We start from the raw sequence: 25,335 nt of genomic DNA on the forward strand, positions 1-25,335 counted from the left end.
ACAACCCGTTTTAACTCCTGCTTAATTTGTTACATCTATAACTAGTTACGTCACAACGTTTGCACATATAAGGCCAAGACTTCCGACAAACATTTCTCCAAGTACACCATAATTGTTAGTCAGCAGCAGAGGTTGTAGTCCATACTGAAAACATGTCCAAACTTCAAGCCCGTTACCTAAAATGTTCAGTTGTTGGTTGAACGGAATAGAGCAGCACAGCCAACAACATGGAGGGGGCGGGGCGTGAAGTGGCTCATGTGCATTTAAAGGGTCAGTGCTCAAAACGACCTTTCTGGTGTCATTACTCAGAAATAGGGTTGAAGATGGACCTGTGGAGTTTAATTAATGAAGAATTCAGACCCAAGCAGAACATTTACAGTTTATGTAGACCACAGGGAAATGTTTTAAAATAAATAATTCCATTTTAAAAAAGCAAAATATCCCTCCTTTAAAATGTAAATTGCTGTGTTTTTATTGCCTTAGAAAAAGTTGTTAAGTTGCTCTGCTTCTTTTTTCAGGTTAATCGTGGGTGGCATCCTTCACTGTGGTGCATCACAGTCATCTACTGTGTTTGAGTGTGGAGCAGAGGTCACATCCTCTTGACTAACAAGCCCAGAATGAACAACACATAAAAAAGGCTTTAAAGAGGGACTGTGTGCTTTGTGCTGCTGCTGTAAGTGATTGTGAGGAGGGATTAAATTGCTTGAAAACCAAAACTTCACCAGTAGATTTTGTTAAATATCACACACTGAACCTTTGTCATTAAATGAAATACTTTATGAAGATTGTTAAAGTGAACAAGTGGTAAATAAAATTGTAATAAAGCAACAAAGTACATATAAAGACAATGCAAAGCAGACAAACATAACAAATAGCAACAAAACCACAAGCAATAAACCAGCATTTAAAGTATGGGAGCAAAATTACTTGCATTTTCAAAGAAAATCAAAAAGAAGCAAACAAGATATCTGTAATAAGTAAAAACACATAAAAAAACTGATAATCAAGTAAATCTCAATTGAATTTAACTAGTTTTACAAAATTGGTGTAAACGGATTGTGCAATTATTACAAATAAATGCAGTAGGAATGCAAATACACCTTCATTTCCAACTGTACTTTACCAACTTCAAAATCACGCGCACTGTCCTGGATATGAAGATTTCAACCCCTGAAAAAAACAACAACAAAAAACCCCCAGAAAGAGTTATAAACTCACTCAAATCCAAATGCATATAGCCATTTACAACAACATTCAAACTAAACTTTAATCAATAATAATAATAATAATAATAATAATAATAATAATAATAATATTGAAAGGTACAACAAAGCGCACAAATGAAATTTTCATGTTCATGTTTTCGTATGGTACCTTGTAACTCTGCAGTTTCTTGTCTGAACATAATTTCCTGTGTATGTGATATCACATCTCACTATGTTGTTGGTGAAGTCTGATTCCAGGACATGCAAATTTGGATTGACAGTAACCTGAAAGAATCATAAATAAAGCAGTTTGAGCAACTCTGCAGATGCACAGTCATACTGAAAATAAATGAATAAATGAATATTTGGTAATATGCAAATGCTTGATTGTGACATAATGTGATGTGTTTTACCTTTAAGATGTAGTTTCCTGGAGGTACATCAGTAATGTCAATCCACTGACAGTCGATGTTGGCAGCATAGATGTCATGACATCCCGGGCTCAGTCCCTATAAAACAGAACCCGGTATTCTTAAAAGCTTTGACTCAGACTCTTTGGACAGCTTTGGATAATATTTTCCAACAAGTGCTGCAAATGAAGCAGATTTGAGTTTTAGTTATACAAACAGTTCCTGGAAGCAAAGATGTTATAAGAGACCAACGCTAAAGCCAGGATCACAGCACCCAGACAACAGATATAATAAATATCCCACGTCCTCAGGATGTTTTTTTTTCACTGGCATACTCAGGAGTTTTAGTTATAAAAACATTTCTCAGAAATGTATCTGGAGAATATGAAGAGCAAGTTACACAGACCATTGCTACCTAAGCTACAAAAACAAACCTAGACTAAAAATTTCACATTAAATTAAGCCAAACATTACTGGCCTGACAATAATGAACTGAGACAGAACAAGTGCTTTTTCTGGGATTCAAGTCACTAAACTCTTTAGAAGAGGGACATTTCATCAACTTTAATGTTTAAATGTTCTGTATAGAGGGTGTGTTGTGTTTGGAGCTGGTTGTTTACTGAGTTAGCCTGCACCATTACTACCTTAACCATGATAATTAATGATAGTGATTTATGTGTATTTCCATTAACCTTTTTTAAAGCAAATAAATTAGGAATCCACCGATGCCACTTCTTTCCAGACCGAGTACAAGTACTTACATTTGAGTAGTTGCCGATACTGAGTACCAGTGTTGGGAATAACAGCGTTAAAAAATAGCTATATAGCTATAGTTATTGTTTTCCAGTAACAGGTAATCTAATGAATTACTATTTGAAACGTTACAACGCCATTGCCGTTACCGGCACTGAAATGTGTCAGTTATCAGTCCTGGCTCGCTCAGCCAGGCATGAGAGGTGTGACGTTCACGGATGAGTCGAGTCTTTTGAACGGCTCTCTTACAGTGAATGATAAGAACCGATTTGTTACGAGCCGTTTGTTTATGAGCTGTTTGTTTATGAGCCGTTTTTATATTCAAATTGTCCACACTGCCTTCATGCTTCACCTGTGTGCTCATTGAGTCTGAGTTGTCCACGCTGCCTTCACCTGACCCAGATAGCAAAATCATTATGGCTTAAATCTGGCCCAAAACTGGCATGCCATTTGGCAAAGTTCTGGGCTGATGTATGGGCCCTAAATGGCCCAAAATAGGCAAGCCAAAATCAAACCAGAAGGAAGCCAAAATTCACCCAAAACTAATTGTGGACTTCCAAAACATAGCCATAATTGTCCCAGAAAAGCCACAAATCCCCATAATCCACCCAAAAAGTAGCCAAAACATGCCATACCATCCCTATACTTGATCCTGCTCTTTGCCCAGTCTTCTGGTTAACCAGACATATGCCATAACTCAGCCATATATTGCTGGTGCCTCCATATCTATTATGGATAACCTTAATCATACCACAGTTAAGCCTAAAGGTTTTCATAATGCCAAAAGAAAGCCAAAAATGCCAAATGTATGCCATAATACTGCCAAAATATTTGCTATCCGGGGAACGACTAATGGCATGTCCGAGTTTGAGTTGTCCGCAGCACACCCATTCACTTGAACGCAGCTCTGTGTGCAGCTAATTTAGGGGAGGACGTATCACTGATTGGACTGAGGACATTTACTGCTGTATCAGAGAGGAGCAACTGAAAAAAGTAGAGATGTGGGATTAACTGGAGGAGCATCTTCTTCCTATAAATGCAGATATGCGCTTATGTGGTGGAAAAGCCGGGCCCTGGTGGACCCCAGCCGGGCCCTGCTGGACCCCAGCCTCATCCCAGTCATGGTCTGCAGTACCTGTCTGCTGTTCTATGTATGCAAGTGGCCCGTGAAACATGCTCAAAAATCTGTTTCCTTTTACAGATTTGAAGGTTTTTCAAAAAAGTAACACAATAATTACTTTCCCTGGTAACTAATTACATTTATTAAGGAGTAATTCCATTACTAATTCAATTACTTTTTTGGGAAAGCAACTAGTAACTATAATTAATAACTTTTTTAAAGTAATTTGCCCAAAACTGCTGAGTACCGATATGAGTCCTTAATAATACCATTACAGTTCTTAGTTACTTTTGAAAATGTGCATTATTGTTGTTGTCATTAGTCTGACTGTAACAAAGTGCTGCTACTGACATTTAATGCATTGGAATGAGCATTTCTCAATCAATCCACCAGGGGGCGCCGCTCTTAATTAACCATACTGGCTGAAAACCACAAAGAGAAGTAAAGTTTTTTCAGAAGAAGAAAGTCAGTAATAATAAACATGGAGACGACAGAGTTAACACTACTGTGTATGCTAATGTTGACACTGATATTGATGAGGGTAGCTGTCATAAATATGTCCGTAGTTTTTCTCTAGCTCACACAGTGGCTCTTTGAACAGATCCTCTACCTCCATGGTTCCTGGTGGTATTCTCTACCTGGGTACACATCCGCAAACACCTTGAAAATGGATGGACTGTATGCAGAGAACGGACAGAACGCTCCGTCCGTATCCGTCTGTCTTTAACGTTACTTGCAGTCAGCGTTACTTTTGTCATATCATTTATTTTGAAAAATCTCCACACTGCTGACATTACTCCTCCGCTGCATACCTGCTGCACTTAACTGCGAATGTCACGCTGATGTAAGTGGTATCAGGGCGGTTGTATCAGAGTACTTTTACGAGTACAAGTATAGTTACACACACTGAGTATTGGACCCGATACCTGATACTGGTATTGGTGCATCCCTAAAATAAATAGGATCATCATGTTGTCATCAGGTGGTGGTGTAGGCTACCTTAATCATAAATGTAATAAACAGAGTGAAGAAGTAGAATATTCTCTTTTTGTTTATCCAGGGGGTTGCCAAAAACACAAAAATCGCAAAATTCTCATACAGTTAGTTGAGGGACACAATATTTAAGCATCTTGTCTGTTCCTCTACAGTAGAAACATCAAAAGGAAGCGTTAACTTAGAAATGCAGTGAACCAGTGAACTCCCAGCACAATCCAGACTCCCATACAAACTACACAGGTTGTTTAACATCCACCAGGTCACCAGCTACCTACGTTAAGTTTAGAATGAAGGTTACATTTGAGCCATGTTTAAACTGATGTAGTTTAGACTGCGTTTTAGTCACATGCTAACAACAGAAACTAGAATAGGGTCCCTTAAAAAAGAAGCCTAACACATGTATTATGGTGTTACTCGTCTTCTGCCATAAGTATAACCATGGCCCTCAGCCTTCATCAAAGTTCCATGTTGGCTTTTGGAGACAGAAGTGACCATATTTGGACAACACGTGCAGAGCTGCAGGATTTCAAATGGTTTTTAGTTTAGTTTAGTTTATTAGTTTATTGTATCGTGCGCAATCCCAATTAATTAACTGTATCAATAATAATAAAAAAGGCAACTTTAGCCAACATGGCTAGTATTCTGTTGTAGTCCCCGGTCTGATGACAATAAGCACCCTTAAAAAACAATATAATACAGCACAGTAATTAAAAAGAGAGAGTTACAACAGATAAGAGACAAGATAAATCAATAAAGAGAAAAGATAACAAAGATAAAAGAGATCAGGGAAGTATCAGTACAATCATACAGAGACAGCACATATAATCCAAACACACAAAAGCAGCACATACAACATAATCACACACAATACAATACATAATCACAGACAGGGATATAAACAGACATCACATACGGACAGACAGCATCCATGATCATGAGGTTTGTGTGCACAGGTGTAGTTATCTGCAAACCATGTTTTTAATTTGGCTGTAAAAGTGGAGTATGTTTGTGTATCTTTAATGTGGGTGGGAAGTGAGTTCCAGTTTTGTGTTGCTTTAACACAAGGTGCTAATGAAACAATACCTTTCTGACTCAGTAAAAGCACAGAATATTATTATCTCAGTTTAACTGGGAGCCTGGTGCTTGTTGATGATAGCAAATTGCATTTTTAAGTTAATGGTGGGTAGTGTTGCATACTGCTGCTGCTGTAGAGGAGCATAAGACACATTTGAAAAACTGCCCTGAGTCCCCCACATAGAGATCAGTGTCATGCATCGACGGTTATGTTGAGTTTGGTTTAGGGGTTTTTCTTCTCTTCCTGTTTTATTTTGGTGATGGTGATCGCTTCCCTGTTTTCGTCTGCACGCTGTTAGTCTTGTCTTTGTCTTGCCTAATCCCTTTATTGCCTGCACCTTGGTGTTCCTCATGTAATTGCCCACACCTGTTTGTGATCCCTACCTTCCCTATATATTCTTCCCCTCTCCCTTTGTCTGTCGTCAGTGCATTGTTTTCTGTGATCTAGTGAAGAGCATTATCTGTTTAGTATCTTGACTTTTGAATCTTGAGCTCCTTGTTATCTATCTCAGGCTTTTAGTTCGTTAAGAGTCCGTTGTACTTCTCTTTTAGCTATTAGGAATTTTTTTAGAGCACATTGTGCTTTCTCTTTTTGTTAATCTTTTTGTACTTGAGAACTTTTGCTAAATAAATCCTTTTTTTGACCACTGACATTTGCGTCTCGTGCATTTGGGTCCACACCAAGAGTCGAGTCGTAACAATTAGTGCACAGGCTGAGACAGCTGTTGGCTTACAAATGGAGTTACCTAATTACAAAAAACATATATTCTTGCTCCAGAGGTCTTTAGTATCACTATTTAGATTTTCAACAGCTGCAGCTTTGTGTGTCTTGTCTGTCATCTTAAAAATGAAACTTCAACAAACAAACAACTCCCTGCATAGTGTCCAACAAAACCTTCAAGTAAACACAACACAAACACAAACAACTGGACAATTGTTACATACGGAACCTTTAACCCATAAAAACCCAGTGGTTCTTTTGTGGCAGATCCCAAATGATTTTTTCTCTCTATTTAACTTTTCTTAAGCAATTCATCCCCATTTATTATAATATTGTCTTCTGTATTATGTGTTTTTTCAGTGAAAATAATGTATTTTCCTCAGTTTAATTCATTAATCATATAGATGTTCATAAAAGCTCAGATTAAAGTTGAGGGTTATTATATTAAAAACAGAGAAAATTGAAGAAAAAGTGACTTTTTCAGCAAAATGTATCAATAACAAAATAATTAAAAAATGTGTCCATCTACTGTCATTTATCAAACTCCATGGGTTTTACTGGTGAATCAATGTTGTAGAACACAGGTGTCAAACATGCAGCCCGTGGGCCAAAACCGGCCCGCCACAGGATCCAATCCGGCCCGTGGGATGAATCTGTGAAATGCACGAATTACATTGAAGATGTTAATCATTGTAGTTCAGGTTCCACATTCAGACCAATATGATTTCAAGTGGGTCAGACCAGTGAAATATTATCATAATAACCTCGAAATAATGAAAACTGCAAATATTCTCTATCTTTTTGTGTAAAATTACATGAAAATGTTCACATTTACTAACTATACTTCTACAAAAAATGTGAACAACCTGAACAAATATGAACAAACTGAAATGTCGTAAGAAAAGTGAGTGGAATTTTACCAATAGCCTGCCTGTAATTAAATGTTTTGTGTATTTGTAATTGTAATGTAACTTGTAATGCACATGTGTAAATGATAAACTAAGGCATAATGTTAAAATTGCACTTATTTTTCTTAAAACATTTCAGGTTGTTTGTGTTATTCAGGAAACTTTGTAGATGCAAACATTTTCATAATGTAATTTTACTTTTTTCACTTATTATGTTATTGGTCCTGCCCATTTGAGATCATATCGGCCTGAATGTGGCCCCTGAACTAAAATAAGTTTGACACCCCTATTGTAGAAGATGATGGTGTTTCCACATTCACTACGGAGCCTCTGAACATCCAAATGGGTCCTATCTGAAGACTATGAAAAGTTAACAAACTGTTACACCAACTATTTATATGTGTTGATAGGATTAGTGGATTAACAGGTTTTAAACATTTAAAATCAGTAGATGGTTTGATTATTATTATTATTATTATTAATAATAATAATAATAATAATAATAATAATAATAATAATAATAATAATAAGAAGAAGAAGAAGAAGAAGAAGAAGAATGGATTACATTTCTATAGTGCTTTTCAAGGCACCCAAAGCTCTTTATATTATTGATCCATTATTCATTCACTCTCACATTCACACTCTGGTGGTGGTACACTACATTTGTATCCACAGCTGCCCTGGGGCAGACTGATGGAAGTGTGGTTGCCTATAAGCGCCAAATGGCCCCTCCGACCACCACCGAACATTCATACACATTCATACACCAGTGTGAGTGACATTGGAGGCAAGGTGGGTGAAGCGCCCTGCCCAAGGACACAACGGTACATGACTAGGACAGAGCAGCATTCAAACCACCAACCTCCTGAACCATGGCTGCCCCAAATTTTTTGGTCGCCAGTGTCTGTCTGGGTCTTTATGGGTTAATATTTCATTAGAACACATACAAAAAACTGTGAATGTACGGGAAGATAACCTGGTTTAAACAGAGGTGATAAACTTTACAGTACCTGTGTATGAGATGTACAGGCGTATCGGCGTCTGAATCCAGGGTCACAACCTGTGTCCTCCAGACAGAAACTGGCCTTGTGTCCTTCTGCCACTTTACGGCCACTAATAGTATCCAATAGGTCATAGTTACTAAATGCGTCCATGCTGTGGTAGTGCCTGAGGGGGATGAGAGAGGTGAGGCCATAGGGTTGTATGGTAACAGAAAACAGTCCAACAGACATGTTTTTGCTTCAGAACTGATTTTGGAGGGTGTGGTGTGTTTCTTGGAGCAGAGTTAATCATAGCAACACATTAAAAAAAAGGCATATTTTCACTTTTAGGCTGAGGAAACTCACTGGTGACAACTGTGCCAGTCCCACTGATATCTGGGTTTTACAGGAAGAAAGTCAGTGGTGCCTTGGTTTTTCACTTTCTGGGGGAAGCGCAGCAGGACTCTGAAGTCGATGTCTCGCACATTGGGTCCATAAGCCGACCTGGGCCGGAACATAGGGAAAAACCAATAAGACGAGCTGGATTGGACTACTGGCTGAACTCCTGGGGCTGGTTTTCTTTAAAGTAACAGAGCGCAAAAGGTTTGTTCCATTGTGCTTAATGCTTTAAGGAAAATCAACCCAGAACATTTATGTCTTGGCAGGACATCTTGTTGGAGAACCACTGCTCCATAATATGATCAAACATGAACTGCTACTAAATTAACAAAACAGCCATCTCAACATGTTTAAAAGTAATACTGACTTAAGTGAGATGTCATAAAACAACCAAAACATGAAAGCCTGCCTTAATATCACCATCTGTAAAAAAGGATTTCAGGTCTTTTAAAGGATTATTCAAATATATAATAAATATATTCCACTAGAATAAAGGATATATATTATACCAGCAAATATACATTAAAATGTCCCCTTTAACTGTGTATCATTAGTTGGTTGAGGTTGTGCTCATTTTTGGAAATTCAACTCACTATTTTGGATCCAAGTGCAGCCAATCTTCATTTTAATCATGGATTTATCTACTTATTATCCTCAACATTAATTGACTTATTAACTGGTTTGCAAAAATTATCCACAATATCCCTTGTGAAACTTTCAGTATTACTTAGGTCCTCCATGATGCTGCAATGTAGTGATCACAATAATTATTGCAAAACAATTAACAACCTTGGAATTTAATCAAATCACAACTGCTTTTCTGCAAAACACCCTTGTTTCTAGTGGTGACGATACTGAGATGCAAACATTTATTATTTTTTTGTGTATTTTTATTTTGTTATAGGTGATGGAGAGAGCATAAGGTTCGTCACCATTATTAACATCACTGTTCTGTACTCTTAAATATGTTGTTATTTTGTGTTTGGCCTGTTTATACTGCTCGGTGGAATAAAAGCTGGAATAGTTCATTTACAAATAGCATCCATCACTGAAACAACTTGTCTTCCAATTTTCAAATTTTTAAGAAAAAGTTTCATGACATTATGCAGCATTTTATGTTGCAACAATCATGAAACAAGCCACAGAACACTAAGAGAGACTAATTTGTTTTGAGCAAGAGGCCAAACTGCAAAGTTACTAAAAATACATCTAATTTATTAAAGGTACAATATGGAAGATTTACATATTTGTGAGCGTATGTGAAGTTTGTGTTGGACTCTGATTCCATTTATTTAATTGTTTTATTTGGTGTGAATACAAGTTGAAGGATCGATAAGTAACTTTTGGATACTTGTTTGTTCACGTGGAGTTTGTGTTTGAGTCTGTTTTGTCCTGGAACTTCATTTCTAAACTAACACTTGTTTCAGTTGCCTACATCCATCATAACAGCCTGTAAATTGATTTCTTGGTAAGAGACTAAGGACAATTTTCCTACAAAAATCTCTATGCTCACCTCTGATTTCTTTTACTCTCTCCTACTTTGCAAAACTAGCCACCATTAACGAAGAAATGCAGTCAGATAATCTCAAAAAAGATGACTCAAGCACATCAGACTTCAACACAAACTTCATGGAGATCCATGAGCATGTTCAAATGTTATATAACAAGCCTTAAAAAGAGAAGTGGCAAATATTAATATTTTTCAAAGAATGGTTATTTTTTTGTCATTATTTTCTACTTGTATACCACTAGTGTAATTTAAACCTAAACATCCTATTTTACATCTATTTTGTACATTATATTTTATTTTTATTTTTTATTTTGAGTTTTATGTAAATAAAGAGAGACAAATGCAGGAAAAACATTATTTTACTTGGAGATACAGTAAGTAAGTCAGTAAGTAAGTAAGTAAATTTTATTTATAGAGCCCTTTTCACAGACTGAGTCACACAGTGCTTTATCAAATCAAAATCAAATCAAATTTACAGAAACCCAACAGAATCCTCCAGGAGCAAACACTTGTGACTGGTACAGTAGCATTATAAAACTGCAGAAAATAGAAAGATTGAAGTTAAGCACAAGTACCTCAGATTTGTAAAGTAAATGCAGGCTACTTAATAATGTCCCAACACTTTGTGTCGGTGTTTATATTGGGTTGGGTGTCTGCCCTGCTGTCTACGTGCCTTTCTGTGCGTACTGGGGAAGAGGATGGCTTTTGGCAGCACACGTTACCTGGCGAGACAGTTCTCCTCAGCTGCACATCGGAGTGCATACATCTGCATACGCTGGATATAAGCACCTGCCTGGATGGCATATGGGTCTGGTATAAGGTCTGGTAGGCCTGGGAAGGGAGATTAAGGAACAATCCAGTATTTTTTTTAGGTTACAGACAATTTACAGAGAATACTGATACGTATGGCATATGCAAAAACTGCTTGGATCCAGATTGAACATGAGCAGAGGTGGAAGAGGTGTTCTAATTATTACGTAAAAGCACGGATACAAAGTGTCTGCTGCAAGTTAAATCATTCTGTATTTGAAATTTTACAAAAGCATCAAAATAACTTGAAGTGAAAGTGCTTGCCACACAGAGCTGCTGATTTCAGGGCAATTTATGATACTGGACCATAATTAGTGATGCATTTATAATCCTCTTGAGTCACCCATGACTGCCAAAGTCATGGAATGAGTTTAAATGGTTAAGGTAATGGTCTGTGCTGTGTCCTCAGCATTTAAAAACCTAGCGCAGCCCAGGAAGACGCCTTCAGAGAAGGAACAATGTGTCATGATGATAACCTGACCTTTATGGAAGTCACTGACAAGTGCGCTGTACGGTTGAGTTGAGATTCTTTCATTAAAAAACATTTCAAAAATTCTGACCCCAGATTTCAAGTTTAAAGAAGTTAAACATTCGCACATGTTTAATCAAACTCCTGATTGTCTTTTGAACTTACTGCCTTATAACTGTTTGATACCACCATGTGATCTGAGTGTGGCACATGATATATCTCATATGTGACATGGTACTGAATCTATACACATCTTTGTCACTTAAAGATCCAAGGCCCCAGAGGATGCATTCATTATTTTAATACTGAAGGTGATTTCACAGCTTAATATATTTTTTTCTGCTGGGCAGCTTGTGAATTTCTCTCCTTAGATCAGTTAAGTTTCTAACATATTTATCTTAATCTTCATAATATTACATTATATGTTATTTGTTGATTTATTTTGCATTATTACAAATAATTTTAAGTGACTGCTACCCAAAGTTTTCAGATGAATATGGTGGAATCAGAAGTACAATATCAGCCTCTGGGATAAAGTGGACTAGAAGTAAAATGGAGAAAAAAAAAATGGAAAAACTCAGGTAAATTACCCTAAAGTACCCGTGAAGTACCTTAAGTTTACACTTTAGTGCAGTATTTGAATGACTCGAAAGTATTTCCATAAAATGAGAGCAGCTCTGTGTTTGTTGACATAATTCTACATGTTCAACTCAAGGGCTCAAATAATATGTTTTGTTTGTATCTATTTGTGAATGGGACAAAAATCTGTGCAAACTACAAGTTTGTGCAAATGTGTGAAATCTTCATCCTTAAAATTCAATTTTATCTGAACGCACCGGACCATCATGAACGTGACTTTCAGCTCTGATCTAATCTTTGTGTATTTAACTGACCGTTTTGGAAGTATCTCGTTCCGTATCCAGTTCCCGGAGGTCGGCGTGTCCGGGCCGCTGATCTCCCTCTCATGGGATACATGTTGTAGAAAACTGAATTCCTGTGGTTTTTGAGCGGGTTTCGAGGGTCGTCGTTAACCATGTCCCCCCCGTTGGTGGTTACATCGTTGGAAACATCCTCACTTAACGCAGGGATCGGTGCAGGAGCATCGGCTTCTCTCTCCAAAGCTGTGGGATGTCCTGAAGTGGACTGATCCGTCTGCGCGCGTTGCCTGGGGACAGGTATCACCTGTGGCACCGTGCGTAACGGCTGGTATTGCGCACCGGGTCCTGATTCAGGTCCGATGTGCTGTGCAGAAGCATCCACAGTGATAGCCCCCCCTCTCCTGGATGATGAATCAGTAAAAGCCCCAGATGCATTGAAGGTGTCCGGGTTGAAACCTCTGGTGCCTGGATGTCCTGCAGCTCCTGCTCGGTTCGGACCCTCAGGCTGCTGCTGCCTGGCCCCGGAGGCGCGACCTGAAGTGGTGACCGGGGCAAACTGTCTGCCATCAAATCCGGCAGCTAACAATCCATAATCTGTCCTTAACTGTCTAGACTCAGACTGTCCGGTTCTTAGGAAAGACTGCGTTCCTGGCATTTGGCTCCTGTTGCCATCCCTCCTGCTTACATAAACCCTCGACTGGCCCCTGGACCGAACTGGAGCCTGATACTCCGACCCAGTGCTGATTAAGCTGTATACCTGCCCGTTGTTCTCCCACTGGATCCGGTGCCGCCATGGCCCGGTGCGCTGCTGATGCTGCTGCTGCTGCCCACTGATGAGAGGAAGCACTCCTTGGAAAAGGTATAGAAATAAAAGTGACCATTGTGCCATTGCAAGAAAACCGTTAAATCCCTCCGGTCGGTCAGTGATAAGTCAGTTTAAGACATGTATTACACACACAGATGTTGCTTTGAGGAAAGTGGATGAAAAACAGGCGTGCGCTCTGGGTTCCAGTTCTTACGAAGCACAACATATCAGTTCCCTGGAGGACTGACAAGTGGAGGCGAGAGGAGGGCTGAAACTTTTTCCCCTGTTAATTTAAGGAATAGGTCTAGTCTAGTCAAACATTTTAGCGCAAAAATTTAACCTCTCCCTTGCCGTAGTTAAGTTTTGTTGAACAAGGATGTTTGCAGTGCAAACTTTCCGCACTGGTGTGAACTGAAGTCATCTGAATGTTAACCTTCAATATGGTCATTCCAAGCGCCACATCTCCCAGTAGATGAAGAAATAAAGGCTTTTTTCAGGCAATATTCACATTTTCCCAATCTGTTACTAAATATATATGAAAAGGATAAACTTTACTCGCAGCAATGTTTGTTATTTTAAACTGTCATTAGGAAATAGTGTGCCTTCCATTATATTAAATGAATAAAAAGTCAAATAAAACATCACCGATTGAACTAAATCACTAATGCCGTTTACGCATCATGTCTTGCCACATGTCCTCATGCAGGCCTACACCTCCACCACAGGGCGGCAGTCTGCTTCCATTTCTGACCATATCATCAGTCCAGAAGTCTCCTCAAACTTCATTTTCACCTAAAGTCAGTGCATTCAAATTCGGCATATTTTTTTCTTTACTCACCAGTATAAAACCAAATAATTTCATAGTTTACCTGTCCTCTAATTTGAGTGAAATGTGTCAATAACTTCTTTTCTGTCAGTTTAGTTGTTTGTTTGTTTTTTCCAGTCAGTTCAATTCAGTTCAGTTCTTTTTTTTTTTTTTTTTAATTAATTAATGTTTTTTTGTCTTTAGTAAACCAGTGTGATACGGGCTTGTCGGCTCTGCAATGCAAATGTAACACCAACATTGAGGACAGGATTAAATAAACCTAACGTCCGAAATGACGACACACATGGGCCATTACCCTCATAAAGATGATATTAACCCTTTCATGCATGAATTGTGAGACCCTTAATCAAGATATTTTTTTTTCCTGAGTGTTTTTATTCCTCTTTAGGCATGAAAAAAACATGCATAAAGAAAATTTTCTTATGAACCTTTTTTTCAGGGAGCTGCAAAAATGTCCACTCAGCTGGACACCATGCATTTAATTTTTGAAGCAAAGAAGCATGTATATACTGATATACTGAGTGGAAACTATGAAATAAAAACATTTTTAATGCTTATTTCATTTCTCAGACGGGGGTAGTTGTTTGTTTACTTGCTTTACTAGTTTGTCTGATAAATGAATTACCAACAATAATTATATGTGGAAGACAGAATGAACATTTACCAGACATTTTTAATGCTACTAATCTGAAGTTTTCTCACATTTAACATGCCTGGAGATAATATGCAAAAAAAAAACAACAAACAAACAAACAAAAAAAACACAACAACAAAAAAATGACAACTTAAAAAAAAAAAAAAAAACAAAGAAAAAAAACCTGTTAATTACAGACTAATAACAATAACAAGCACTTGATTTACACTTAAACATGTTACTCTAAATCAGGTTTATCAAGAACAGCAAAGTTACAGTAATGGTATGAATTGCAGTGTATGGGATGATGCATAAGCGTCCACTGTGTTGGCTGATACGGAACTAAAACAACAAAATCCATGAATATATGAGAACAACTGTAGAATAGCTGTCTACTGTAGTGACCACTATGCATGAAAGGGTTAATGCACATATGTTGTATTATAATCTACACAAAGTAAGTATGTACATATTTAGATCAGTGACCAGAGCAGTGTTTGGTAATTCAACAAATAATGTCACTAAAATAAATGTATGATGTAATTATACAGTAAATCCACAAACAGGTTAGTCTTGATGTAGTTGCACATACAGCAGTGGCAGCAGGTGAATACTTTTTCTTGGGGTGCAGTAAGTCAGTTTTTGGATGCATTATAACCACATATCACCACACCAAAGCACATGCGCCACTATTTTTAAATATTAATCTAATTTCAAATAAGAAATACACAGTATGTGTTTTAAGTATATATTTCTTTTTAAAAATGCACCTACAAAACTTATTTTGCACCTACAGACCTGTTTTCTACTTTTCTACTGTGTTTACAAAACTTTGTCTGCATTTACAAAACATTCTGGCCTCTTTTTGATGTGAGGGCGTGGTTAGATGAGAGGTGTGTCCAGACAGGAAGCAATAGAGGGTATGCACATATGTCACTTCCCCCCTGGGCCACGCCCCTCTAAGTCAGACTGAGTGGCAAAAACCAACCTGCTCAACATGACGGAGTATAGCAGTAAACACAGCCAGACCGGGAAAATGTGAAATATGGAATTAAATTAAGGACAGTTGGACCGGACATGGATCCGTACGAGCTACCAAAGAGCAAGTGGTCCATGAACACTGACATGTGGACAGAAATCGTGTATCCTGACATCCAGGGTGTAGGGGATCATCGCTATTTTTACCTGAAACAAATATACATGGTTTCATCATTACTGACAACCAGGGTCCAAAACTAGGGCCCAGAACCAGCTGATCCACAGTGCATTTACAGTAGACCGTGGACTGACCCCAGTGGATATATGCATGATCTACTGGGACTGAGAAGATTTACTGAGTCTAGTTCAGATCAAATACTTTATACAACACAGATACTACTGCTGTGGATGAGCAGGGTACGACTTAATTCTTGCAAATTATGATATTTTTCCCACCTATTTTTAAATTACGACATTATTCTTGTAATATTATGGCTTTATTGTTGGAATATGACGACTTTAATCTCATAAACGAATGACATTTTTGTTAAATTATGACTTTATTCTCATAACGTTGTGATTCTCTTTGTATTCGTCTTTATTATCATAAAATTACAGGTTTTATATCAATATTTTATGACTTTATACTCGTAGTGACAAGCATTTTTATTTTCTCATGTGGCCCTAATATGCTGTCCTAGCTTTGTGCTTGTGTACCCCTGTATTTAAAAAACTAGGTTCGCCTCAGTTTAAGTTAGTTTACAAATCATATAGAGCACAAGGTTCATAATCACAAAATGAAGACAAAAACCATGAAAGATCTGATTATGAAACCAAGAGCTTTACTAAGAAGTAACATTAGCCAAACAATATGTAATTTAACATATGATTTTACCCAAAAATACAGCATAAATTAATATTAGCTGACACCAAATGGGATCCACAAATCTAGGTTTGGTTTTCCTGGATTTGTGGATCCATCTACTTCTCTTTTCTTTGTCTTTCGGTGTCTGTAAAACGATAGCTCCGACTGCTTTTCAAACCTGTTCATACAATCAATCGCACAACAGTTCTTCCCCATTTTTTATTAAATATTGTTCTTAAGTTTAGACAGCATTGAAGCCAACGCTGCTACTCATCTCCCTCTTTCTGCCACTCAGTGGGCATAACCGCGGTGACTTCCGCTAGCAATGATGTCACGTGCATACCCTCTATATTAGTGGTGATGGACAGACATCGCCTCATTCCCTAAATTGGAGTGATTGCGAAGTACCACCGTATGTCCTTTTCACCTTAAAGGAGCTATATGTCAGTTTGTGGCCAAAACTGGTACTGCAGTCACATTCAAAATACTGTAGAGTGTGGTATCCCCTCCACCTCCCCCCAGACTACAGGTTGCCTGATTCAGCATGAGCGTCTACGACAAGGAGCTACCATGGCAAGCAATGAGTCCTACACTGTAAGTTTATCATCTGTTAATTATGTTTATGCTTTATATGTGATGGTTTGCAAAGTAATGAAAGATTGAGTGACAGCTGCCAGCTGCCAGCTACATGCAATGGCATCATGGTGGCTGCTGCAGAATCCGTGCCAGTGCCTCGATAGGTGCCCGCTGTGTCTCTTCTACAGGCTACTATACTATGTGTAAAGACTGAAAGAGAAGTCATTTGACTGATGTAATGTCTCAATTACATTTCATATTGCCATGCCGTGCTAATGGCGTCTCAGCATAATGCATTCCTAATGTTAGCAATAATCACTGTTTTTGTTTCTCAAACAATGTCTTACCTGGTCAATTCGATGACCCACCTCTGTACGGGCTAACATACTAAGAAGGAACATGCATAATGCTATTCGACTGTAGAGAATATTTGAAATGTCTGTGCCTATGATAAGTAGAATTAAGTTAGCCAAATTTGGCTGAATCTTACCTGTCCAGGAAAAAATTAGCAACTTTGGCGTTGGTATTCAAATTCTTCTCCACTTCCAGTTGTCTCCATCTTTCAAAAACATCTCCTTTACATATCCTTGTTTTGTTTTTCACACTTTGGCACAGCGTATTTGGGAACTGGGGTGCCCCTGCAACATAATCATGTCGGGCCCTTGCTACAAGAAAGTCACTGGAAAAAATCCGTCAGAGCAGGGGAGTGGTCAGTGATTGTCAGAGCGGCGCACAGTGAAGCTGAAGATGCTTCACTATTCCTCTAACTCACTCCACTGCTGTATGGGCTGCATGAATTCATCATGTTTACCCCCCTTAATGACACCCCAGTTTGGGAATAATAATGAGGTCTTTAATGTTTAGTAATATCAGACATTTATGATTAAAAATGTTCCTATCTGCAGCTCAGTGTGAACTGGCAATCTGGATGCCGAAATGCTACTGACTTACTGATTGGGAGATGGGTGATGGGTGGAGCATCAGACCAAAACACAAAATGACAACATAAAAATTACTTGTGGGCTGCCACTTAGCTTTTCAAATGCAAATATTCTGGCTAGACTACTACTGTCAGTGATATCAGTATTTGAAATGTGATTAATTATGATTACTTGGAAAATAATTCTTACAGGTGGGTCCTTTCTGTGTGGAGTTTGCATGTTTTCCCCGTGTCTGCGTGGGTTCTCTCCGGGTACTCCTGGTTCCTCCCACCATCCAAAGATATGCACCGATAAGTTAATCGGTTAATCTAAATTGTCCATAGGTGTGAATGTGAGAGTTGTTTGTCTCTATATGTTCAGCCCTACGATGAACTGGCGACTTGTACAGGGTGTACCCCGCCTTCGCCCATAAGTAGCTGGGATAGGCTCCAGCTCCTGTGACCCTAGTGAGGATAAAGCGGGCTCTGAAAATGGATGGATGGATGGATAATTCTTACATACAGCTCCTTTAAATAACACCACTTATTATTATCCAGCAGTGTGAAGTTGGTTCCGATCCTGAAACCAGTTCCAAGATCCTCTCAGCAGCCACAGCCACAGCACACAGCCACCCAGAGCCATGGCTCACAGCCGAATAAGGCTCTCCATCACCTGCATGGTGCTGCTGGCTCAGAGCCCCGAGTAAGGCTCTCCATCAGCCCTCAGTTACGTTTAACGTAACTGAGGGCTGATGGAGAGCCTTACTTGGAACTGGATCTGAAGTCCGTTTAAGTCAAACAGGCACTGCTGTGCCCACAGCCGGGCTCTGTGTCCGGTACACAGCCATGGCTGTGGCCCACTGTGAGCTGGGGCTTGGTACCCGGTTTGGTTCTGAGTTCTGTAAAAAAAGAAAAACTGGTTCTGCTTACAGATCTCAGAACTGGTTTTGAGAACGGAACCAACTTCACGCTGCTGGATAAGTGGTGTTATTTAAGGGGAAATAATCACTCCTTTGTAGTGAATGAGGGGAACTCTGTCCATCACCATTAACAGTGCTTCATGCCTGGACCAGGTCTGGACATGCCTCTCATCTAACCATTGCCCCCCCCCCCATGTCAAAAAGTGGGCAGAATTTTTTGTAACCGCAGAAAAGTTTTGTAAATGCAGACAAAGTTTTGTAAACGCAGAAAGTGTTTTGTAAAAGCAAAAAACAGGTTTGTTGGAGCAAAATAATTTTGTAGATGTATTTGTGATAATTTGTAATATGTGTAATATAATTTGTGATATGTATGTATAAGTGATAAATGTACCCCCATGCTGTTGTCATGAACAGGGAAGTAAACTTAAACTTTTTTTTTTGTTTTTTTAGCTGGGCTGTAGGCATGTTTCTGCTGTAAAGTGTCATTTTAACATAAGGATCTATCAGGATTGACTTATTCTTGAAGCCAACCTCTAGCAGAAGTTGTGAACTGCAGTTTTTGCAGTTCGCAACTTCTCTTTTCAGCCTCTGATAAGAAGCTTTTTTTTAAAAATTTTTTTAACTCATTTTAAACAAACATTTGAGTGAATTTATAAATGTGGGTTATTAAATAGACTTGTGAGCAGCATGTCGAGCTTTGTCTGTACTTCATGTGAGGATCTTGTTAGGCTGCTGGATCAGGGTCACAAATAGGATAGGATTCACGGGTTGCCAGAGGAGTTTCCAGAGGAGCCCTGCAGACCTTGGTATTTGTCACTTCTCAGAAGAAGCTGGGGTGTGTGTTTCTTCAGCCAAATAGGGCATGAGGATGGGGTGTCTGTCTGCTGTTCTATTTTTAGCCAAAGAGACCCTCCCATCCACTCATGCCTGGGCTCGCTGTGCTCCAAATTTATAAGAGAGACAGATCCTGGACACTGGTTTGGCACAAGACTTCCAGAGCAGGACATGTAACCCTCAAAATTTAGCCAGTAAGTATTGAGTCTTTATTGTGTGTCTGACATGAAAGTAAACAAATCACAACAAATGTTGCCACAAGTCTAATCTTTACTGTAAACTTGAAGTGCTTGAATTGAAATAAAATGAATGATCTACAGTTTTGTGGTTGCTTTCATGGTACACCTAAAGCAGCAGGAATCTCCCCGTGTGAAACGGCCGACTAATTCTTCTACGCTTTGAATATATCTTATCCCATGAATCTAGGTATCCAGGGCTGCTCACATCTTTGCTTCTTGTGAGATTTAACGAAGATGATGGTCTTAAAATGGTTTTACTACAAGAAACTTCCCCCTACAAGGAATATACCTTTGTCTTCCCTTGAGGCCTCACACTGCCATTCTGAGGAGTATACAACTAAATGATATATCCAGAGGGTTTACCACAGATCATGGGGAGACAAAACAGGTGAGATACTGTACTGAAAAACAATGTTTAAAAGTGGAAAATATTCACCTCTGCTTTGGGAAAATCTCCTGTCATGTCAATATGTTGGCTCTTTAATAATCTTAAATAAAAGTATGTAGCTTTTGCTGTCTTAACGTGAAATGATTGATGCATTCTAAGTAATAGAACAGCTGCAGGACCACTCATCTTCAGGGGTCTTGTGACACATGTCTTGCTTATCTTTAATGAACCTTTGGCTAAAGCAGTGAGGGCAGCTATGCTCACGTTTCAGCTTCAGGCAGCAAGTTACTTCACGTTTTCTTGAGCCGCACGCGACAAATAATATGTGATCCATTAACAACTGATTTCTAGCCTCAGAATACAAATACCAGTTGACAATATGATCAAGAGTCAGTGGATGCCATAAAGCTGTGTTGTGTGAGGTCTGGTTTGTAAGATTGTAAGGTATCAGATTATCAAGTCAAAATTTATTTACCCTGTTTATATCCATTGAAATTGGGCACTAAATGTAAACTAATATTTGTTAAAGATTCTTGAAAAGTATTTCTTTTAGCATGTCTCTCTGTTATGATTAAAACCTACTATTCATTTAAAATTTCTAGGAAACAATACATGCTATGTGAATCAGTCCACATATGAAAAACATCTATATGAGGTACAAACCTCATTTGAATATTGTAAAGAATAATTGCCTACATTGACATACATGTCTGGCCTTTACAAAGTACATTTTAAAGTATGAATATTGACATAAGGTTACTTCATACTTTATAACTTAATGACTTTTACATAGTGTTTCCAGTAACATCTTTTTACAGGAGCATAGATGTCATATATTAGATTCCTGTATATGATAAATGTAAATGTATCAAAAGGGAAAGAGATACAACAGGATTAAAGTGGACAGAAATTCTAGTAAAAAATGAACTAGTAAAAAGTGGGTTATAAAGTTTTAAGAGGCTGTAGTTCTTATATGTGAGTGTCGGTTTGTTTTATGTCTCTGAATATTCTCCTCCTGTGATCCTCTACCAACAGGCAGCATTGGGGCATTGACTTCTTGAAATTAATACATTTGACTATTAATGTTTTAAACTAAAAAATGTGAATTTAAACTAAGAAAGTACAGTAGTGTGGAATTTCCAGCACTGGAAAGTTTCTTCCCCAATGACACTGGGTGTGTGGTCAGCTGTTATATTTGACAGTATGTTATAAACAGGGTTTGGAACCAGGGGGGCGCAAGTGACTATTCTGCAATGTTAAAGAAGGATAGAAACAAATAACCATAATTTGATTAGAGCTTGTGTACTAAATTCACTATATGATGATACAATTGTATACAGAAATGGATGGCAGTAATGTGAATTGAATAATATATTTTTCCAGCCCAAAAAATAACTTTTTTAATGTTTAAAAATAAATAAATGTCATATGTTTGGTAACTATTTTTCATTTCAATATAAAATTCAATCACACAGTAGTGTGTAAAATGTTACATTAATGAGTCTATTGTGATGGAATTCAAGCACATCAAAAATCCTTACATCAAATTACTTCTTTTAATAAGATTCATTTGGCTAAAATAACAATGAAATGATTGGAGAGGAAAATTATAGATGAAATATTTCAGATTACTATTTTTTATTGTAATAAAGAATGTAATGAACGTCTTTCATTTGACATATCTCGATTTCACCCGAAAATGTCACTTGTGTTCATCTGGTTCTCAATGCTCAAAATTCAGACAATCCCTTTATAATCACCAATATAATGATTGCTAAGTGCGAATTATTTTTCTCAGTAACTATTACTGATTGCAATATTTTTATTATTTTTTTTCTCTTCGTATTTTTGTTACATTCGATAACCAACACGGCTAATACAACATAAATTAGGACTGGGTGTCATTTATTTCTCTGTGGTGTGTTTTAAGTAACAATTGCTTTGAAAATTCTGATAAAAAATATATTATGAAGGATTGAATGTGCTTGTTCATACATGTGAATAATGGGACTGCCATAAATACATATTCCTGACAACTGTTCACATACCTCAGGGGTCCTCAGTCACTCATACAGCGGAGGGGCTGCAGAACATGTGACAGCTGCTGATCTCATGTATCCCCTGTCACTTGGGCCAAATATGGAGTCCCCGTCTGTTCTTTCTGGGGGTTACTGTGGTGATGGTGACGTGGGCAGCACATGCCACTCCTCAAGGTTCTCACTTTACCCGATGTGGAGGCATGTGGGGACTGGGCCCCTGAGTCAGACAGGGCTATGATCTCTTGTCAAGTGGTTGTGTTGCAATCAGTAATTGGATGTGCACTTGTTAAATATATCCCCCTGACACTCCAGGCGCTTAGCCTAAATATAAACTGACAGACCAGCTCCTCTGTGTGCTGCATCAACTGCTGGCATGTAAAGACTCCAAGAAATGCATCACAAGACCCCTAACCTCTTCACACCCTCTATGGCTCTGCCCGGTACTGGCTGGACCTTTTCTCTGAATAATGTACACACTGAAGTATGATCAGAAAAAAAACTAAATAAATAAAATGAAACTTTGGTTTATCCTTGGTCAGACTACAAATCATTAGACATCTTAGTAATGGCTGCTTGTTAGACGTGAGTCATTTATTTTATGGTTAAAGTCATGCAGACTGATTATAAAGGCTTCAAGGTTACCGCCGGGGAGGGGTATTGAAATATCAATAAAGATGAGATTTACTGCTCTGTTTCCCCTCGTTTCTCTGAGGATAGTGTTGTTTGAAGTTGGATAAATGTGGATGACTTTTCAAAGGACATCGGATCTATGGCAGCGGAGGGTGCCAGTTAGTCCTTGAGCATGGAGGACCAATTTAATAAAGAGAAACATTTTGAACAGCAGGAAATATAATATGTATTCAGTAAAAGATGTGAGATTTCAGTTGTCCTTGGGCAGCATGCACTTATGGACTTGTCAAGTAAAAAGATTTCCCACATAATCAAATAAAACATCAAATAGGTAATTACTCACTTTAAAAGTGCTGTAAAAGTCCTTTCCATACTCATTTAGATAAATAAATCATCACTAAAGGTATATAATGTTAGCTTTAGTGCATTGTGTTTAAGCTTCGTATTTTAAGTGAATGTCTTTTTTTTTTTTTTTTAATAAAGGAAAAAATAGCTTTTTTTTTTTTTTTTTTTTTACTTTTAAATATTTTGTCTGGAATGTGTTATTACCCCCAAAACAGAAGGGAAAACAATGTAGGAATGTTACACTTTTTCATGGTTTTTGTTTGAATCTGTTTTTGCTAGCAGCTGGTCATTTATTGATTGCTAGTGGTTAAGCTAATCAAGGTTATAATAGTTTTGGATTTTTCATTATAGTTTAATTTTATTTAGTTTTGACTTTTTTTTCTTTAATTCAGTTAGTTTTAATTAGTTTTTAGAGCAGGTTTGCTAGTTTTCATTAGTTTTCGTTATTTTCTAAATGCTTAGTTTTAATTTAGTTTTAGTTTCTTTATATCTTTTATCTTCTTCACCGTCAAATTCAAATAAATCCCAGACAGGACTCTGCTGCTTTCTCCCAACTTTAGTCTTCATCTTTCCAGGTAGAGTGGGGACGAGAAGATGCCTCAACGACAAGTGACAAGAAGTGACGGACTGTTAAATATCATATGGTGCCAGCAGCTAAAATTGCTTGAGGGAAATAAATCAATTTTATATCAATTCAACACTGACAAAGATGAAAACGAAGGGAATTTTGTCCAGAATTTTTATACGTTTTAGTTAGTTTTGTAAACACACAATACAGTTTCAGTTAGTTATCGTTTTTTCCTTTAATTATAGTTTTTTATTTATTTCATTTAATGAAAATGTTTTTACAATTCTAGTTTTCATCATTTTGTTAGTTTTTATTAATGATAATAACCTTGAAGCTAATGACAACATTATGCTAACAGTAGCTAATATTGTAGCTAACACTGTTTTATCATTAGCTAGGGGAGCAGAAAAGAGGCACTGAATAATATGGAAGTGATGAAGGATTTTATGGTAAAAACAGAAATGAGACTACATAGGAGTTAGAGAATGTATAGGCCTTTATTATTGATGTAGGCCACAAGTGTCAAACATGTGGCCCGGGGGCCAAATCCGGCCTGCCAAAGGGTCCAGTCCGGCCCGCGGGATGAATTTGCAAAAATTATACTTCAGATGTTAACAATCATGGATGTCGAACTCATTTTAGTTCAGGTTCCACATACAGGACAATGTGATCTCAACTAAAATAATAGCATAATAACCTATAAATAATGACTCCAAATTTTCTAAGTTTAATGTGAAAAACATAATATTACATTACACCTATAAATAATGTCAACTCCATATTTTTCTCTTTGTTTTAGTGTAGAAACTTACATTAAATTATGAAAATATTAACATTTACAAACTATCCTTTAACAATAAAATGTGTAAAACCTGAAATTTTGTAAGTAATATTTTAACATTATACTTCCTGTTATTAAATATTTTGTGCCTTTGTAGATCCAATCCATAATGTGCATGTATAAATGGTAAGTTAAGGTGTAATATTGTTAAAATTGCGCTTTTTTAAAATCAAGAAATCTTAGTTTTTTCATGTTATTCAAATCATTTTTGTTTGGATAGTTTGTAAACATACATATTTTCATAATTTAACTTTGATTGCACTGAAACAAAGAGAAAAATTTGGAGTCGTCATTATTTACAAGTTATTATGCTATTATTTCACTGGTTCGGCCCACTGGTGATCAATTTGGGCTTAATGTGGCCCCTGAACTAAAATAAGTTTGACACCCCTGATGTAGGCTAACAGAACAGTTGTTAGCTTACATGTGGAGTTGACTAGCTAGTTAAAATGATCAAACTTTATGTATGTCTAAAATGTTACATCTTGATTTTGTCTCTGTCTGAAAATGTGTCTGTAGTATTATTTATCAGATAAGAATTTTAGGTAAGAGTTAAGTAGCTTTTTCCCTAAATCTACCTCCAGGCATTAACTTTTATACAGAATACTGAAATCACAGAAATATTTTGCATTTGTTTTCACTATTAAAATCAATCAATATATCAGGAGATTTTTTTTCTTAAATCTGTTTAATCA

The 25,335-nt window shown here is 37.5% G+C and overlaps 1 protein-coding gene across 1 annotated transcript; it reads right to left on the reverse strand.

Moving 5' to 3' along the window:
- Positions 1-394: 394 nt before the first annotated feature.
- Positions 395-13,260, reverse strand: loxl5b (lysyl oxidase-like 5b). The gene is made up of 7 exons (XM_030160814.1): positions 12,249-13,260; positions 10,799-10,907; positions 8,534-8,671; positions 8,198-8,354; positions 1,619-1,714; positions 1,375-1,490; positions 395-1,170 (listed from the first exon to the last, which is right to left on the reverse strand). Exons 1-7 carry the CDS (start codon positions 13,120-13,122, stop codon positions 1,164-1,166), a joined length of 1,497 nt encoding a protein of 498 aa, XP_030016674.1. The 5' UTR covers positions 13,123-13,260; the 3' UTR covers positions 395-1,163.
- Positions 13,261-25,335: the final 12,075 nt, after the last annotated feature.

The sequence above is a fragment of the Sphaeramia orbicularis genome, chromosome 17 (assembly GCF_902148855.1).
Source record: "Sphaeramia orbicularis chromosome 17, fSphaOr1.1, whole genome shotgun sequence".
Classification (NCBI taxonomy): Eukaryota; Metazoa; Chordata; class Actinopteri; order Kurtiformes; family Apogonidae; genus Sphaeramia; species Sphaeramia orbicularis.